Source organism: Budorcas taxicolor, chromosome 25 (assembly GCF_023091745.1).
Source record: "Budorcas taxicolor isolate Tak-1 chromosome 25, Takin1.1, whole genome shotgun sequence".
NCBI classification, from domain to species: Eukaryota; Metazoa; Chordata; class Mammalia; order Artiodactyla; family Bovidae; genus Budorcas; species Budorcas taxicolor.
This window is the reverse complement of record NC_068934.1, coordinates 24,057,934-24,074,569: the sequence shown is the minus strand read 5'-3', so window position 1 is coordinate 24,074,569 and position 16,636 is coordinate 24,057,934. Positions and strand designations below refer to the sequence as shown.

The 16,636-nt window shown below is 41.2% G+C and overlaps 1 protein-coding gene across 1 annotated transcript in view; it reads left to right on the top strand.

Annotated features, from left to right (window-relative positions):
• NELL1 (neural EGFL like 1) overlaps window positions 1-16,636 on the top strand; it is a 997,636-nt gene that overhangs the window by 602,578 nt on the left and 378,422 nt on the right. The window contains exon 13 of the mRNA XM_052662389.1: window positions 15,357-15,479. Within this exon, the coding sequence (XP_052518349.1) occupies window positions 15,357-15,479 (123 nt within the window). The remainder of the gene's footprint in view (window positions 1-15,356; window positions 15,480-16,636) is intronic.

The following is a 16,636-nucleotide window of genomic DNA, read 5'->3' as shown; positions in this document are numbered from 1 at the left end:
AAACCAAACAAAATTAAACAACTAGATACAGAGAACAGAGCAGCAATTACCAGAGGGGAAGGTTTGGGGATGCAAAATGGGATAAGGGGGTCATCTCTATGGTGACAGAGAGAAACTGAATTGGTGGTGGTGCACACTGAAACTCTAATCCTTTGGCCACCTGATGCGAAGAGCTGACTCTTTTGAAAATACCATAATGCTGGGAAAGATTGAGGCCAGGAGGAGAAGGGGAAAACAGAGGATGAGATGGTTGGGTGGCATCACTGACTCAATGGGCATGCGTTTGGGTAAACTCCGGGAGTTGGTGATGGACAGGGAGGCCTGGAGTGCTGCGGTTCATGGGGTTGCAAAGAGTCAGACATGACTGAGATACTGAAATGAATTGACACTGTAGTGTATACAGAAATAGAAATATAATGTCATATGCATGAAATTTGTATAATGCTACCTCATTTTTTTTTTAGTTTATCTCATTTAATTCTTTTTTTTAATTTATTTATTTTAATTGGAGGCTAATTACTTTACAATATTGTATTGGTTTTGCCATACATCAACATGAATCTGCCACGGGTGTACACGTGTTCCCCATCCTGAACCCCCCTCCCTCCTCCCTCCCCGTACCATCCCTCTGGGTCATCCCAGTGCACCAGCCCCAAGCATCCTGTATCCTGCATCAAACCTGGACTGGCAATTCGTTTCTTATATGATATTATACATATTTCAATGCCATTCTCCCAGATCATCCCACCCTCTCCCTCTCCCTCTCCCACAGAGTCCAAAAGTCTGTTCTATACATCTGTGTCTCTTTTGCTGTCTCGCATACAGGGTTATCGTTACCATCTTTCTAAATTCCATATATATGCATTAGTATACTGTATTGGTGTTTTTCTTTCTGGCTTACTTCACTCTGTATAATAGGCTCCAGTTTCATCCACTGCATTAGAACTGATTCAAATGTATTCTTTTTAATGGCTGAGTAATACTCCATTGTGTATATGTACCACAGCTTTCTTATCCATTCATCTGCTGATGGACATCTAGGTTGCTTCCATGTCCTGGCTATTATAAATAGTGCTGTGATGAACATTGGGGTACACGTGTCTCTTTCAATTCTGGTTTCCTCAGTGTGTATGCCCAGCAGTGGGGTTGCTGGGCCATAAGGTAGTTCTCTTTCCAGTTTTTTAAGGAATCTCCACACTGTTCTCCATAGTGGCTGTACTAGTTTGCATTCCCACCAACAGTGTAAGAGGGTTCCCTTTTCTCCACACCCTCTCCAGCATTTGTTGCTTGTACACTTCATGCCAGTCAGCATGCTACCTCATTTTAAAAAAGAAGAAAAAATTGGAGACTGAATCTTCCAGAGGGAACTGGGATTATAGGGCTTGGTATCTGGGAAGTAGTAAAAGTAGTCTAAGCTATGGTAGTTTAGCCCCAGGAGAGGGAATGTAGAGGCCTCTAGATTCTTCATTGGTGTCCCCAAGAGAGGGTGAATATTGGGTATACAGTGGACCCCCAAATTCAGGTTCTAACTACTGGATTACCTGCTCTTGGCAAAGATTTCAGCACCTGAGTTTAACAGGTGAATGGCAGGGCTTCATACTGTTCATGGGGTTCTCAAGGCAAAAATACTGAAGCGGTTTTCCACTCCCTTCTCCTTGACAGTGTTTTAAAAAGCAGAGACATTATTTACCAACAAAGGTCCATGTAGCCGAAGCTGTAATTTGCCATTAGTCACGTACAGATGTGAGAGTTGGACCACAAAGGTTGAGCACTGAAGAATCGATGCCTTCAAACTCTGGTGCTATAGAAGACCCTTGACAGTCCCTTAGACTGCAAGGAGATCAAACCAGTCAATCCTAAAGGAAATCAGCCGATTAACTTGGAAGGACTGATGCTGAAACTGAAGCTCCAATCCTTTGGCTACGTGATGTGAATAGCCCACACTTTGGAAAAGACACTGATGCTGGGAAAGATTGAAGACAGAAGAAGAAGGGGGAGACAGAGGATGAGAGAGTTGGATGGCATCATTGACTCAATGGACGTGAGTTTGAGCAAACTCTGGGAGATGGTGAAGGACAGGGAAGCCTGGTGTACTGCAGTCCATGGGGTCATAAAGAGTTGGACACAACTTAGTGACTGAACAGCAACAAAGCAGGGCTTCAAGCCTCCGTTTAATCGGCCAGAGTAATAACCAGCGTGAAAATCAGACAGCCTTCCCGCAAGGTTTTGCCTGAGACCCACAGAACCATGAGAGAATCCCACAAAGGGCAAAGTAGGGTGGAGTGGAGTTCAATAATAAATGAGATTTAGTTGTCCATTCTGGCAAATAGAGGGCTTACAGGGCTTAGAGTTGTATTTACTCTGACTTAGAAAATTGTTTCTCAAATTCACGTGCTGTATTAGATTGCAGAGACGTTTGTCCTTGAGCCTAAAGAACAGGTTTTCAGATTTCACATTTAAGAAACTGGAAATGAATGAATTTTATATATATTTACTTCTTCCTCCTTCCCGCAATATTACTATTAAATAAATGTTGTTTTTTCAATTAAGGAAATGTGGCGTGTCCCTAGGATATTAGCAAAATAACTAACATTTTTAATCCTTCTTTGCAGAACATTTCACCCAAGAATGATATCTGATGAGTCTTTCCATCCTTGTTTTAAGACATGGCTAGACATAAAAATGCCAGTTTAATTAAGAACTTTATACTTAGTAATTTTTAACAGCTTTATTGAGGTATAGTGTATGTAGCATAAAGTTCACCTCATTAAAATGTATACTTCAGGGAATTCCCTGGCACTCTTGTGGTTAGAACTGCACATTTCCACTTCATGGGACCCAAGTTCGATCCCATCCTGCAATACGCCAGGTGTGGCTAAAAAAGTAAGCCCCCAAACAAGCAAGCAAAAAAAAAAAACAAAAACAAAAACCCAACAGTGTTTTACTAACCCACACGAATTAGAACAAAAATTATCTCAGTGAGGGTGACAAATTCAAACAAACAAAAATCTTAAAAAAAATAAAAGTACAGTTCAGTTGTTTTAAGTGTATTTTCAGAGTTGCACTTCCGTTATAATACTCTAATTTTAGAACATTTTTATCACCCCAAGGAGAAAACTTGTATCCATTCCCTTGAACTTAGCCCTAAGTAGCCACTTACCTAGTTTATGACTCGATAGATTTGCCATCTGGATATTTCAAATAAATGAGAACGTAAAGCAGGTGATTGACTCCTTGCACTTCGCAAATGTTTTTGAGGTTTATCCATGATACGTGCTGTTATATGTAGCAGTGCTTCATTCTTTTCTTTCTTTAAAAATTTTTATTTTTTTGCACCACACTGCATGTGGGCTATTAGTTCCCCCACTGGGGATTGAACCCACACCCCCTGCATTGCAAGTGCAGTTTTAACCCCAGGATCACCAGGGAAGTTCTGCTTCATTATTTTTCATTACTGAAAAATATCCCGTTATATTGATATACCACATTTTCTTTATGCAATAATCTGTTAATGTCTTTATGGGTTGTTTCCACCTTTGGCTTTTATGAATGATGTTTGTGTGAATCTTTGTGTGGATATATTTTCATTTTTCTCAAGTGTATGCCTAGAAGCAGAATTGCTGGAGCATGTGGTAATCTTATATTTACTACTTTGTGAAACTGCCAAGTAATTTTCAAATATATCATTCCCATTAACAGTGTACAGGGGATTCAGTTTCTTTTCTTTTTATAGATAATTTCTGTTGTCGGTCTTGATTATAGTCATTCTGGTGTGTGTGAAGTGGTCACTGTGGTTTTGCTTTGGGTCTCCTTCATGACTAAAGATGTTGAGTATCCTTTCATGTGTTTATTAGAGATTTATATGTATGCTTTCGCAAAATGTTTATTTAAATACTTTTTCCATTTTCTAATTGGGTTACTTTTTTATTACTGAGTTGTAAAGGTTCTTAATATTCAAGATTGCTTAAAACATTCAAGTTGCTTAAAAGATGCATGATTTGCAAGTATTTTCTCAGAGTCTAGGAGTTGTGTCTTTAGCAATTGTTTATGAAGGAAGTGGCCTGCCTCAGAGAGAGCTCCTTAAACCTCATTCCTTCCTCTTTTTCCTACAGTCACTGTGATGAATGAATATATCAACACATCATTACCTGATTGTATTTCATTTATAAGTTCTTCCCATCTAAGTTTTCCCCAGCTGCATGATTCAGTTACCTATGCCTTTTCTTAATTCTCCTTGCTGTCGTTGTTCAGTCGCTCAGTCGTGGCCAACTCTTTGTGACCCCATGGACTGTAGCCCGCCAGGCTCCTCTGTCCATGGGGATTCTCCACGCAAGAATACTGGGGTGGGTTGCCATGCCCTCCTCTAGGGGATCTTCCCAACCCAGGAACCAAACCCAGGTCCCCCAAATTGCAGGTGGATTCTTTACTGTCTGAACCACATATTATAGCGGAATCTTTCTGAGCAAGGTAATTGAGCATTCTTTGCTCTGAGGAAGTGAGGACTGAACTGGATACCCAGGATAAGCAAGTGTTAATGTGGCTAAGAAGGAAGAGCGTGTGAAAGTGTCTGTGACCCAAGGGGACAAAGCCCTTTTGAAACAGGAATAAAGCACGGTGGTAGGAGCTGAGCAGACAAATGTGAGAATGAACTGAGGGAGTCAGGTGCGGGCAAACCCGTGACGGGCTGAGGAGGTTATATTAAAAATGTTTGTCCACATTTTAAGACCAGTGAAAAGTAACTGAGGGGTTACTCACCCCTCACCTTTGAATTCCAAAGAATGAATTGAAAAATGAACAGTGATTATGAGAGTTCCATTTAGAAGCTATAGGAAAAGCTCAAGTATTGACTGCTTAGATGTGGGTAAGATGATGGTAGCTTCGATGAAGGTGGTAGAAATTAAGATAAAAGAATGAATCTGAAAGACATTTAGAAAGAAAAATCAATGAAACTTGGTGGTTTGATAAGGGATTATGGTGCTAATTCTTCTGCCATGATTTGACTGTAACTGTCTTGGTTTCACTCTCCCATACTACCCCTTGGACCACTTAAAACCTCTCTTTTCCCATTTCTTCTTTTAGAAAATATGGATGGTAGTATTTAATTCATATGAATGGTACAACATTTTTAGAGCAATACCTAAATCATAATGTCTGCTCAAAAATATGCTAAACAATTAAATGTGTTTATGTTTATTCCAATTATTAGGGTTTGTCTCTTTGAAAAAGGGAAGGAAAGTGAATATTTTCCTAAAAATTAAACACACTGAAGACTTATGGTTCTGGCCAAGTTGGACTATCCCCATTCCTCCCAGGTTCTTAACAACTAAAAAACCCTTGGATATAATGCAGCAAATGCCCAGGTAGACTCTGAAGGGCAGGTAGAAGATGGACTACCTAGCAACTCTGGGAGATGAACAAGAATGCGTTGAGTTCCCTGTTTTTGTTTTGCTTCTGGTGTCTCTCAGATGGGGAGCTGAAGAAGTCTGGAACCTGAATCCATAGATAGGCTCAGAGGAAAGACTGCTCCTAGAGAAAGAATGGGAAAAGGGAGTCTAATAGAACAGAAAACCTTTCTGAAAACTCACCCTCCTTGAACCATATGATAGTAGGAAATCTGCTTGGCAGAAGCAGGTGGTGCTTTAAGTCCCTCTCTGTGGGCATGTTGGTGGGCCCCACATGGAGCTGGGCCTCCCCTCCTGTCCAGCAGCACATAGACTGTGCAAAGCCAGGGCAAGGCAAGGTTGATGGGCAGTCTGTCTCCCACCAACTTCATTGCCGGGGGGTCCATCAGAACCTCCATCTCCACCCAGGATGGACAAGGCTGTACGACATGGAGCTACCATTACACTTAGTGCTGAAAGACTGATTAGTTTCTCCCTAACGTTGGGCACAAACCAGTGATGGTGTGCTCTCACTCCTGTGTGACACAGCACCGGAAATCTTGCCACAGAATTAGGTGGCAACACAAGGAAATAAAAAGCATGCATATCAGAAAGGAAGAAATAAAGCTAATCCTATTTACAGATGACATGCTTGTCTATGGAGTCAATTCCGAGGAATCTACAGGAAAATCTCACAACATAAGTGAGTTCAGCAGTCACAAGCTGTACAAGATTAACACACAAAATTGATTTTATTCCTTTATACTGTCAAGTGATACATAGAAATTAAAATTAAAAAATAACATCATATACAGTCACTCTGAAATAGAGTGAAATTCCTAGTCATAAATCTAATGGAACATGTACAGGGTCTGTGTGCTGAACATTGCAACACACCAATGGAAGAAATAAAAGTGTAGGTAAATGGGGAAACATACTGTGTTTACAGGTTAGAAGGTTCAGTATAATAAAGATGTCAATATTCCACAAACTGATACATTTCATAAAATTCCTGTGAAAATCCCAACAAGATTTTCTGTAGAAATGTGCAAGCGGTATCTAAAATCTCTGCAGAAAGGGAGAGGAACTAAGATGACTAAAACAAGATGGAAAGGGTAAAATGAAGGGAATTACCGTTATATGATATGAAGGCTCTCTGTACTCATAGTAGTCACGGCAGTGTGGAATTGGCAGTGGAATACACACACAAATCAGTGAAACAGAATAGAGAATCAGGAAAGAGAAGAACACAAATACAAATAATTGGTTTTTGACAGAAGCTTTTGCAATTCAATGAAGGAAAGGTAGTCTTTTCAACGAATGACATGCATAGGCCAAAACCTAAATTTCTTACCATATGTAAAAATAAATTCCAAATGGGTCACGAACTTATAATCTAAGAGGCAGAAGTACAAAACTGTTAAGAAAAAAATGGGAGGAAATCTTTGAGATCTAGGGCCAGAGAAAGAGTTCTTACATGTGATATCTAATGCACTATTAATAAAATGAAAAATACGTAAATTGAATTTCATCAACAGTAAAATATTTTGTATTGTGAAAGGCTGAAACCAGGATGAAAATACAATCTAGAGACTGTGAAAACATTTGCAAATCACATATCCAATGAAGGCTTTATATCTGGAGTATATGAAGAATTCTCAAAACTCAACAGAAAAGAAAAAAAGATCCAGTTGTAAAATCAGCAGAAGACATTTCATCAAAGATATAGATGGCAAAGGAACATTGGAAAGATGCTATCATCATTGGCTATTAGCAAGATGGCCAATTAAGATCTTAATGTGGTATCATAACACACACAATATAAATGACTAAAATCATAAAAATGACAGTTCCAAGTGCTAGCAATGATGTAGAGAAGTGATCACTCATGCATTGGTAGTGGGAATGTAAAATAGTACAGCCACTCTGGAAGTTCATTTGGTAGTTTCTTACAAAACAAAACATGCCCTTACCAGATGCCCCTATAATCACACTCTTGGATATTTATCCCAGAGTAATGAAACTATAGCCACATGAAAACCTGTGCACAGATGTTTGCAGCAGCTTTTTTCAGAGCTGTAAAGCACAGGAAACAATCCAAGTCCCTTCAGCATGTGAATGGTTGAACAATCTGATACATTGTTCCAGTGGAATACTACACAGCAGTAAAAAGGGATGAGCTATTGAAGCTACAACAGTCTGAATGCAACTCGAGGGCATTAAATCTATTTTTTAAAAAGTCAGTCTCAAAGATTACTTAACTGTGTAATGCCACTGTATAACATTGTCTAAATGACAACTACGGAGAAACAGATTAGCGGTTGATAGGGGCCAGGACTTGGGGGTGATGAGGTGTAGTGTGGATAGGTACGAAGACAAAGACATAGCATGACTCTGGTGGTTGTGGTTACACAATTTATACCAAGTTAATATTGCTTAGAACTGCACCCACATATACATAAACACAACGTGAATGCAGGTGGAAAGCATAGTATGACCTGAATAGTTCTGTAGACTGCTTAACAGGGATACATGGGTGCCAGTTTTCCGGTTTAGATATGACGCTCTATAAGACGGCACTATGGAGAGAAACTGACTGAAGGAGATAAGAGGCTCTTTGTACTATGTTTGCAGCTTCCTGTACATCTATATATTTTTTTAAGGTAAGAGAAATTATCTACATTGTGACCAACACTGTAGACATTTGAATAGCTTCATAATAATCTGAGAATTTGGAAAGAATGCAGGAGAAAGAACGAGGATATTGGGGTTTGAGTCTTTGACATACAACTTACTATCTATATACGTATAGATGCTCCAAACTCCAATTTCATCTGTGAAATATGACTTATAAGACCTGCTCGGCATATCCCAGTGAGGTCACTATAACATTTTTTTTTTTTCTTTGTAAAATGCAAACTAGATTGCTTTTAACAAAGTGAAGCTGTAGCCAGTCAGATCCCGAATATAAGACATTTGCAGTCACAGCTGTAGTGACTGTTTCAGTAGCTTGTTTGGATGCTGTTTAACTCACTAAGAAAAAGAGTGTTAATTGAAAATGGCTGTTGATTGCAATGTTACAGAAGTAGGTGGGACTCCTTCTGAGCCATCCCATGAAAAAGAGAAGAAAGGAGGAAGGATCCATGTGATAATGACAATGTTTAATGAGTACTCAGTAAGTATTAGCCAACTAATTAATTAAATATTAAATTAAATATTAACCAACATAGCAATAATTATCATCAGTATGGAGAAGGCAATGGCAACCCACTCCAGTACTCTTGCCTGGAGAATCCCGGGGACGGGGGAGCCTGGTGGCTGCCATCTATGCGGTCACACAGAGTCGGGCACGACTGAAGTGACTTAGCAGTAGCAGCATGGAGAGTTTGACAAAATCGTTATTTCTTTGTCCTGAGTGGTTTGATACTCCAAATATACTATAATCAAGCTGGTTTGTATGTCAACAATCCTAAACATAAATCCTTCACCTTCCCAATCTATAGTCTTGTTTCTTGGGAACTGTAATTGAAGCTAAGCAAATATTTCTTTGTTTAATATCTTTGTGACCCAATGGACTATACAGTCCATGGAATTCTCCAGGCCAGAATATTGGGGTGGGTAGCCACTCTCTTCTCCAGGGGATCTTCCCAACCCAGACATCGAACCCAGGTCTCCCACATTGCAGGAGGATTCTTTACCAGCTGAGCCACCAGGGAAGCCCAAGAATACTGGAGTGGGTAGCCTATCCCTTCTCCTGCATTGCAGGTGGATTCTATACCAACTGAGCTATGAGGGAAGCCCAATATCTTCAAAGAGGTATTCTAATTTAAGTGTATTTAGAATTCTATCTGTTCATAGCTTTCCTGCCTGAACTTCCAGCCCTTAAAGAAAAAGCGAATTTTCTTAACCAGCTTAACCACCATTCAACAACGAAGTCTGCTCACAAGTAACTAATAATAGTGGGAAAAATAGCAATACTAGTAGTAGTGGTAACAATGATAGTCAAATAGTTTACACTTATTGAGCACTTACTAGTTACAATGCTATAATACATATATATCTATATTAACTGAGTCCTCATCACAACCCTAGGAGATGGGTTGTATCCTATTCACATTTTACATATGGAAACTAGAAGACACTGGCTGTTTGAGTCACTCAAATGCCTACAGCTAGTAAGTGGCATAGCCAGGATCATCTAACCCAGGCTGTGTGCTTCCAAAGCCTCTTGCCTCTATGTCCTGCCACTTGTCACAGATGCTTGTCTCACGCTGTCTACAGCATCCACAGCAGCTGGAAGGGGATTTGAGATTTTTAGGAGGAGACTATTTCTTCTGTCACCATCTCTGTCAAACATAGTTTTGAAAGTGCTGATTACTTTGAAAACTTAGGTGTGACTAAAGATAATAATGGGGGAATGTTTTGAAACCCTTGTCCTTTGAGGATAGACTGGATTTTCAGTGGGTATTTGGGGCCAGTACAGGAAAAGACAGTCTTCATTCTTGGCATCATGGGATCACTTCCCCAGTGTCTAGAGTCACAGGTCCAAACCCCTCCACTTAGTAGTTTTGTGATGTTAGAGTATTTAATAATGTAATCTTTAAATTTAATAATGTCTTCATTCCTTAGTTATAAAAATGAGCATATTTCGTGCAGTTGTTGGGAGAATTAAATGATACATATATAATTTTAGCTCAGTTGAAGAAGGAAATGGCAACCCACTCCAGTGTTCTTGGGAAATCCCATGGACAGAGAAACTGGTGGGTTGCAGTCCATGGAGTCACAGAAGTCAACACAACTTATTAACTAAACCACTACTGCCACCATTTAGCTCAGTGCTGGGCACTCTGGGTTCACTATCATTATGTGAAGCAGGGCTTCCCAGGTGGAGCTAGTGGCAAAAATACACCTGCCAGTGCAGGAGACATAAGAAACCTGGGTTTGACCCTTGGGTTGGGAAGATCCCCTGGAGGAGGGCATGGCAACCCACTCCAGTATTTTTGCTTAGAGAATCCCATGGACAGAGGAGCCTCGTAGGCTACAGTCCATGCGGTTGCAAAGAGTCTGACACAACTGAAGTGGCTTAGCACAGCACATGTGAAGTAGAGGGAGGTAAAGTCTGGGTTATAGAAGATTTGCTACAGTTTGTCTCCTCAAGGTTAACTAGTTCATAGGGCATTCATGATAAAGCTTGCAAATCTCATCACCATATATTGTGATATCATTGCCTCCAAAGTGATAAAAGATATTAAATTTATTAAAAGCTCCAAGATGGGTTAAATTCATATGGTGTCAAGAGCACATGGAAGCCTGCACGGCAAGGGTGCTCATATGAAATGGTATTTGAAGCCAGGCAAGGGCATAGATTTTTCACTTCATTATGAGAGTACTTTGAGTCCAGGAAAGTCATGACAAGCTAGAGAGGTAGTAATTAACTTATACACTTGCAAGATAGTGATAAGCCTACCTCATCAGAGAAGGGGCTTTGCATCAAGGATATTGGGAGATAACAGGATTAGTTCAGTTCAGTTGCTCAGTCATGTCTGATTCTTTGTGACCCCATGGACTGCAGCAGGCCAGGCTTCCCTGTCCATCACCTACTCCTGGAGTTTACTCAAACTTATGTCCGTTGAGTCAGTGATAGCATCCAACCATCTCATCTTCTGTCATCTCCTTCTCCTCCCTCCTTCAATCTTTCCCAGCATCTGAGTCAGCTCTTTGCATCAGATGGCCAAAGTATTGGAGTTTCAGCTTTATCATCAGTCCTTTCAATGAATATTCAGGACTGATTTCCTTTAGGATGGACTGGCTGGATCTCCTTGCAGTCCAAGGGACTCTCAAGAGTCTTCTCCAACACCACAGTTGAAAAGCATTAATTCTTCGGTGCTCAGCTTTCTTTATGTGAGTCCAACTCTCACATCCATACATGACTACTGGAAAAAACATAGCTTTGACTAGAAAGACCTTTGTGGGCAAAGTAATGTCTCTGCTTTTTAATATGCTGTCTAAGTTGGTCATAAGTTTTCTTCCAAGGAGCTAGTGTCTTAATTTCATGGCTGCAATCACCATCTGCAGTGATTTTGTAGTCCAAAAAAAGTCTGTCACTGTTTCCATTGTTTCCCCATCTATTTGCCATGAAGTGATGGAACTGGATGCCATAATCTTAGTTTTTTGAATGTTGAGCTTTAAGCCAACTTTTTCACTCTTCTCTTTCACTTTCATCAAGAGGCTCTTTAGTTCACTTTCTGCCATAAGGGTGGTGTCATCTGCATATCTGAGGTGATTGATATTTCTCCTGGCAATCTTGATTCCAGCTTGTGCTTTATCCAGCCCAGCATTTCTCATGATGTACTCTGCATGTTAGTTAAATAATCAGGGTGACAATATACAGCCTTGACATATTCCTTTTCCTATTTGGAACCAGTCTGTTGTTCCATGTCCAATTCTAACTGCTGCTTCCTGACCTCCATACAGATTTCTCAAGAGGCAGGTCAGGTGGTCTGGTATTCCCATCTCTTTCAGAATTTTCCACAGTTTATTGTGATCCACACAGTCAAAGGCTTTGGCATAGTTAATAAAGCAGAAAATAGATGTTTTTTCTGGAACTCTCTTGCTTTTTCGATGATCAGGTAGATGTTGGCAATATGATCTCTGGTTCCTCTGCCTTTTCTAAAACCAGCTTGAGCATCAGGGAGTTCACGGTTCACATATTGCTGAAGCCTGGCTTGGAGAATTTTGAGCATTACTTTACTAGCGTGTGAGATGAGTGGATTTGTGCGGTAGTTTGTGCACTCTTTAGCATTGCCAAAGAATGGTTCGTGACATTGTACAGGAGACAGGGATCAAGACCATCCCCAGTAAAAAGAAATGCAAAAAAGCAAAATTACTGTCTCAGGAGGGTTTACAAATAACTGTGAAAAGGAGAGAAGTGAAAAGCAAAGGAGAAAAGGAAAGATATACTGTACATTTGAATGCAGAGTTCCCAAGAATAGCAAGCAGAGGTAAGAAAGCCTTCCTCAGTGATAACATGATAGGTGTGTTAATTAACCCAATGGGATAATCCTTTTCGACTGTTTATCAAATTATTACATTGTACATTTTCAGTATCTTTCAATTCTGCTTGTTAAGTATGCCTTTATTAAGCTGATGATGGGAGTGGAATGGTTGGAGACTGGAAAGACAACAGTGGACCAGACTTCTGGAATGTTGCATACAATCATTTCTCCACACTGTTGTTTCACCTGGAGTGCCCTTCTTGAGCATTTCTGGCTGAGAAAACCATGACCGTTTTTAAAAGGCTAGTTCAAACACTATGTCTTTCAAGAAGATTTTCCTGCCTTTTAGAAGGCATTTCTTCCCTCCAGTGAACTTCTTTTCGGTTTACCTTTGTTTCTCTTAGCAAACATGAGCACACATGCTCGTTTGCCTAGGTCATTCTGAATTATGCCTCTTATTCCAGTGTAGTTATTAGCAAAGTCCCCTTTCACTCTAAAATATGTTCTATTTATATGATAAAATATAAGGTCACCCACTTATAACTCCTTTCGCTTCTCCCTTGTGTTCTGGTTAGTGACATATTGCTGTCTGGTGACCTCTATTAAAATGTTCATGTGAGCAGGGACCATAGCTACTCATTTGTAATACCAATACAGACTCTAATAATTATTTATTAAGTGGATTTAAATAAGTCTATTGAAAACTCTTGGAGTCTAATCCTTCATTCTTAGACTTTTTTGTGTTCCTAACGTCTCTTGGTATTGCACCTGTACATATGAGGTGCTTGTTAGGTCTGTAAATGTGGTTGAACATTCACAGGGCTCTACTATTTCCGGGAACAACCTGAAGATGATTTGAGCACTGACTAGAAGTGTGTCTTCATAAATCTCCTCCCCTCACACTGCTTGCTAACCTGTACACATGTCTCTCTGACAGTTTGATTTGGTCTTCCGGCCTTAAGAAAAATTTTCTTTGGAAAAATGCAAGCTGTTAAGAGCAATGGGCAAGTATCTACTTGACCTTTTTGCTTGTGGGTGACTGAAACAGCTCTACTTTGCAGAATTTAACTTTTCTCTAGGACTCTTTAACCTAGTCCCTGTTAGGAAATTTAAAATGAAAAATTAATGAAGATAGGCGTTATTTCACTTGATTGCTACACTGATCTAATAGTTTGCTTAACAAACTATATTGAGTGTTTAGTTTTGCTCAGTTAGTATTGTTTTCTTTGAGGTTTCTAGCTGGGATTTCAACTATTGTTTTATAGCCTCTTATGGCTTCAATAACCCTACTTGATTTTTCTCCTCAAAATTTCTATGTCATAGTAGAAAATGTTAAAGGGAGTAAAAGGCATAAACTTTCTCATATTATTTATTTACAGAGGAGTCATTTAGGTGAATATAAAAACTTCCCAGTGATGAGGGGAGAGTGTAGTTATCTGTGAAATCTTGATTTCTGACTTGGAATCTTTCAGTCCATTTCATAGTGTTAGATATACTTTCCCCTGTGTCTTGTGAATTAAGGATGCTGTGACTATTTGAATATATGTAACCATATTATTAGAGAAGGAAATGGCACCCCACTCCAGTACTCTTGCCTGGAAAATACCATGGATGGAGGAGCCTGTAGGCTACAGTCCATGGGGTCACAAACAGTCGGACACAACTGAGCGACTTCCCTTTCTTTCTTTCTATAGTTTCTTTTAGAGACGGAAATGGCAAACCACTCCAGTGTTCTTGCCTGGAGAATCCCATGGACAGAGGGTCCTGGTGGGCTGTGGTCGATGGGGTTGCAAAGAGTCGGACACGACTGAGCGACTAACTCACACACACACCACGATATTCCTACACGCCAGGCATCAGCAGAGTGGTTAAATTCTGAATCCTGTGAAATGGTTATTGCACCTCTGCTAGGCTGTATTTGCTGGGCCTTTCTCTTTAGTTTTAGCCTCCTTGTTCTTTTGGAGAAGGATCTTGGGAGGATGAGACAGGTGGCTGGACCACGAGCTGAACCCTGGCAATCGGAGCCGCACATGCAATCCCTGCCCTTGTAATGTGTATTCTGGCCACTGTTCCCACAGTCAGAGCTGTTTAAAGGACACAGCCCTGAAAGAGCAAAGTATTGTTGAGACCATCAGGATGTAATACGTGACTGAACCCCATTAAGGCCTCTATAAAAACTTTTAAGATTCTGGTGGGCAAGTGCAGAGATCTACTGGCCTTGCACCCACCCAAGACCAGCCTCATATGTACGTCCCCTTGCTTATTAAATCTGTGTCTAGCAGTCTGGAGTGTCTGCCTCTTTCTTTGGTCTCTCCTTGCTCTCTTTGTATGAAGGCCAGTTTCAGATTCTACCCAGGAAGCTTCCAAGGTTTCCAACCAACATGTTCTAAAGAAGCCATGGACTCTCTCCTGTGGGTTTGTTTCTTTTCCTCTTCTTTTTCTCAACCTTGCAGGGAGGTTTCCCAGCCTTGGGACTGTTGACTTGTCAGACTGGTTGAATTCTGTGTTGTGGTGCGCGGTCCTGTGCATTGCTGAACGCTTAGCAGCATCCCTGCCCTCCATCTACTGGATGCCAAAAGCATCACCTTTCTCATAGCATGACAACCAAATGTATCCTCAGATACTGTCAAATGTTTCCAGGAGGAAGAAAAGATGCAGAATTGAACACCTCTCCCCACCACCCCTTGAGAACCCAGCTTTGGAGCCTCTGCAGAAACCTTTGTAGCCATGAGAGAAGCAGTGACCTTAGAGCAGCACTTAGGAATCATTGTCACTTGGATAAATCTCTTGACTTCTCTGACACTCAGTCTATTTCCGTGCAAAGTGAGGATAATAACATACATCTTAGAGCTGCTGAGATTTCAAGGTCCCAACGCATGGTAGCCACTTGCATTCTTACCTGGTGAGTTCCAGCTACCTTTTCCAATGTCAGAGATTCCAACTTCTGAAAAGGTGTCTCTCTTTCTTGCCCTGCAAACAGAGCACGACGACTGTGGCAGCGGGCAGCACCACTGCGATGAGAATGCCATCTGCACCAACACTGTCCAGGGACACAGCTGCACCTGCAAGCCGGGCTACGTGGGCAACGGGACCATCTGCAGAGGTAGGCTGGTTGCTGCAGGGGTGAAGCTGCCCATGAGCGGCCTCCCTGCCTGGGCTATTGGCGCTCCTGTCACAGGTCCTTTGTGTCCTTCTGGTGATTGACCCCGCCCAGGGTTCCTGTCTCTGGTGGGGTCAACGGGCAAGGGCACCGTGCAGCAGAGAAGAATAAAAATGCTCTGAGTCTGACTTTTGCTAAGAAGGAAGAAGGTGTGCTTGTGGGTGGAGCATGGTCCCGTATCTTGATGGCTGTCTCCAGCTTTGCCTGTTGGCTTGTGTTTGTGATGGATGTGCTGGTGGTTGAGGTGGGCATCTGTTCTCTGAGAGCCCTGCTCAGACAGCAAGAGGACCCCACTCATGGCCAGTCTCCAGGTGGGATAGGATGCTAAAATTTCAGCCCCTCTCTGTGTTTGGAACAATTCAGAGGCCAGTGCTCAGGCTTTTGTCTGCATTCAGGATAAATTCCCCTTACTCCTGCTATCTAATGGGAGCAGTCAGAGTCTGGTCCCTGACTCCACTCAGCTTTTCTCTCTTCTCTCCCCCGAACTCTCTCTGTACCAGTGCCTATTCCTCGCTATTCCTGCACATGCCAGCCACATTCCGATCTGAGGGTGTGTGCTTGGGCTCCCCCACCCCGCCTCCACACTCATCTCCTTCAGGTGTCTACTCAAGTCTCTGCCATCCTCAGAGACTTAATCTGATCATTCTGCCGGAAATAGACCTCTAGAACTTCTCAGTCCCATACCCTCCTTTATTTTTCTTAACTAACCCGGCCTCTCAGAACATTATACATCGATGCGCTTATACTTCTGTATTATCTGTCCCCTCGTAAGTTCTGTGAGAGGGACTGCTCGGTCACGTCCCCCTGCTCTTTTCCCATCAACTAGAATGGTACCTGGCACACTGTAAGCATCAGCAATCACTCACTGACTCAATCAGCCCAAGAGGAAATGGACGTCACACTGAAAAAGAGGCACGATCTATATTAAAAACAAAAAGAAAAACAAAAAACCCCAGGAAATAACCCTTTGGTATTATTATTCCCCCCATTTTAGAGGTCACAATATTGAGACACTGAAAGGTTAAGTAACTTACGCAAGGACACACAGCAGTCTAGCAGTATTCTTCAGCAGAGATGACATACTGATGATGAGAAATAAT